Raw genomic sequence first — 1986 nt, 5'->3', positions numbered from 1 at the left:
GCGCTGTCGGCCTTACCAGAACGAGTTGCCGACTTGGAGCGTCAGTTGCGGTTTGCTCAGTCCGAGGCTGCAGCCGCCGTACGCTCGGTGGCACCCCACATCATGGCCCGTGAGAACGCGGAGACATTCCTCAAGGCTGCCAACGCTGAGATTGAAGCTTTACATCACAACATCAAGATTCTCCGCGAGTCGAACGCCAAGAATGACGCCATGCTCGCAAGTGTTCAAGCCACTATGGAGCGACACGCAGAGGATTGGAATCGTCTTCACTGCGAAGTCCAAGCTCGGGACGTTTTTATCAGCACGTTGCAGAAGAAGCTGGCTCGCGAACGCGAAGTGTACAAGTCTTCTATTGGCGCGAATACTGAGCAGACCCGGAAGCTCCACCTCCTTCTGGTAAAGCTTTGCCCAGGGCAAGTATGTCGATAACGACACGCTCAAGGTCCTCGAGAGAATGAGCTGCAAACCAGAGCCCCAACCGGAAACAGCGTTTGCGAGATGAACCTGCTTCAAGACTGTCCAAATGTCAGCATCCAAGTATTCACCAAACGGGTCGAGGTTGTCTCGAAGCGATCCACTGAATAGTACCGGGTCTTGCGGAATGATCGCGAGGCTTCGTCTAAGGTCATTTAGTTTTACCTTCTGGACATCCACACTATCGATACGAATGGTTCCACTTTCAAACCCACAGATACGGAAAAGCGCAATCATCAGGGAGCTCTTACCGGCACCAGTACGTCCGCATATCCCCAACTTTTCGCCGCCACCGACGCTCATAGTCACACCGCAAAGTACAAGAGGTAGTTCCGGGCGATACTTGAGCTGCAGATTGTCGAATCTGATAGCACCTTGTGACGGCCACAAGGTATTGTTGACGGGAGACGCGTCCAGAGAGTCTTCCTCTTGCGGGATCTCACGGAAGTGCAGAATACGCTCGACACTCGTCATGGCGTTGTCTGTGCGGTCCACATCACGCACCGAAGACTGCACCATCGACGTCAACATGAGCGCGTATACAAGCGAAATACCCGAGAGTAAGGTGCCGAGCTGTCCTTTTGTCGCCACCAAGTAGAGCGATACCACAAAAATGACCACGACAGAGAGCGTATCCAGACGCACCGCCAACCACCGACCTGCTGCCCAGTAGACAAAGAAGAACGACGCGTTCTCATCCACAGCATCCGCGTTCATCTGCTCGAATCTCGACTGCATCTTGAAAGCGCGGATGGTCTGTACACCGTTTAACGTCTCGTCCAATAAATTATACACGGGGGATCTTGAAATTCCCTCGAGGCGCTTGACTTCTCGAGAGGTTTTCTTGAAGTAGAAACCCGTCACAGCCAGTGCAGCTATCACTGGAATATACGAGAGTCCAATCCAGTACGACGCCAGCGCACAGACGATGAAGCCGCCGACACTTAATGAGATATTCTGCACAAAATTCTGCCATTGCTGAGGTAGTAACGAGTCCATTTGGTCCAGATCGTTGGAGAAGCGGTTGAGAATACGCCCCACAGGTGTCACGTCGAAGAATGTGGTCACTGGGGCAGCAAGTACGCGTCGAAAGAGCTCGTCGTGCAGGTTCTCGGAGCTTCGTAGCAGTAGCGACATCACAATAACGCAACGACAGATTGTTGCAACTGCACCGAAAGCGATGAGCCCAAAGTACCACAAACCGAACCACGAGGCCGAATAGGATGCATTAGGATGACGCATATTGTCAGCCCAATCCGCTTGCCACCAGTTCACGAGAACGAGGAGTCCTTGACTTACGGTGTACCCCGTAACGACGATCACCACCACCGTAAAAGCAGTAAAATCAGTCTCGTCCAGATAAGTCGTGGCAGGGGTATCCCGCCGCTCTTTCTTTTCACCGGACCCTCCTTTCTCCATAAATTTGTTTTCCAGCTTTCCGCGCCGCAGTGGCCAAAGGAAAAGAGGAATAGATCCTAATCTCTTAATTAGGAGTGGGAGGGGTGGGGGGTG

The 1986-nt window shown here is 52.7% G+C and overlaps 1 protein-coding gene across 1 annotated transcript; it reads right to left on the bottom strand.

Moving 5' to 3' along the window:
* Window positions 1-509: 509 nt before the first annotated feature.
* On the bottom strand, window positions 510-1611 carry PITG_22281 (ATP-binding Cassette (ABC) Superfamily; the record flags this gene model as incomplete). Its single annotated transcript, XM_002909852.1, has 2 exons — window positions 510-593; window positions 640-1611. 2 exons carry the CDS (start codon window positions 1609-1611, stop codon window positions 510-512), a joined length of 1056 nt encoding a protein of 351 aa, XP_002909898.1.
* Between the last annotated feature and the right edge of the window lie 375 nt (window positions 1612-1986).

This window comes from Phytophthora infestans, genomic scaffold, assembly GCF_000142945.1.
Source record: "Phytophthora infestans T30-4 supercont1.2138 genomic scaffold, whole genome shotgun sequence".
NCBI classification, from domain to species: domain Eukaryota; phylum Oomycota; class Peronosporomycetes; order Peronosporales; family Peronosporaceae; genus Phytophthora; species Phytophthora infestans.
Note: the sequence above shows the minus strand (reverse complement) of the source record. Positions and strands in the feature narration are given on the sequence as shown.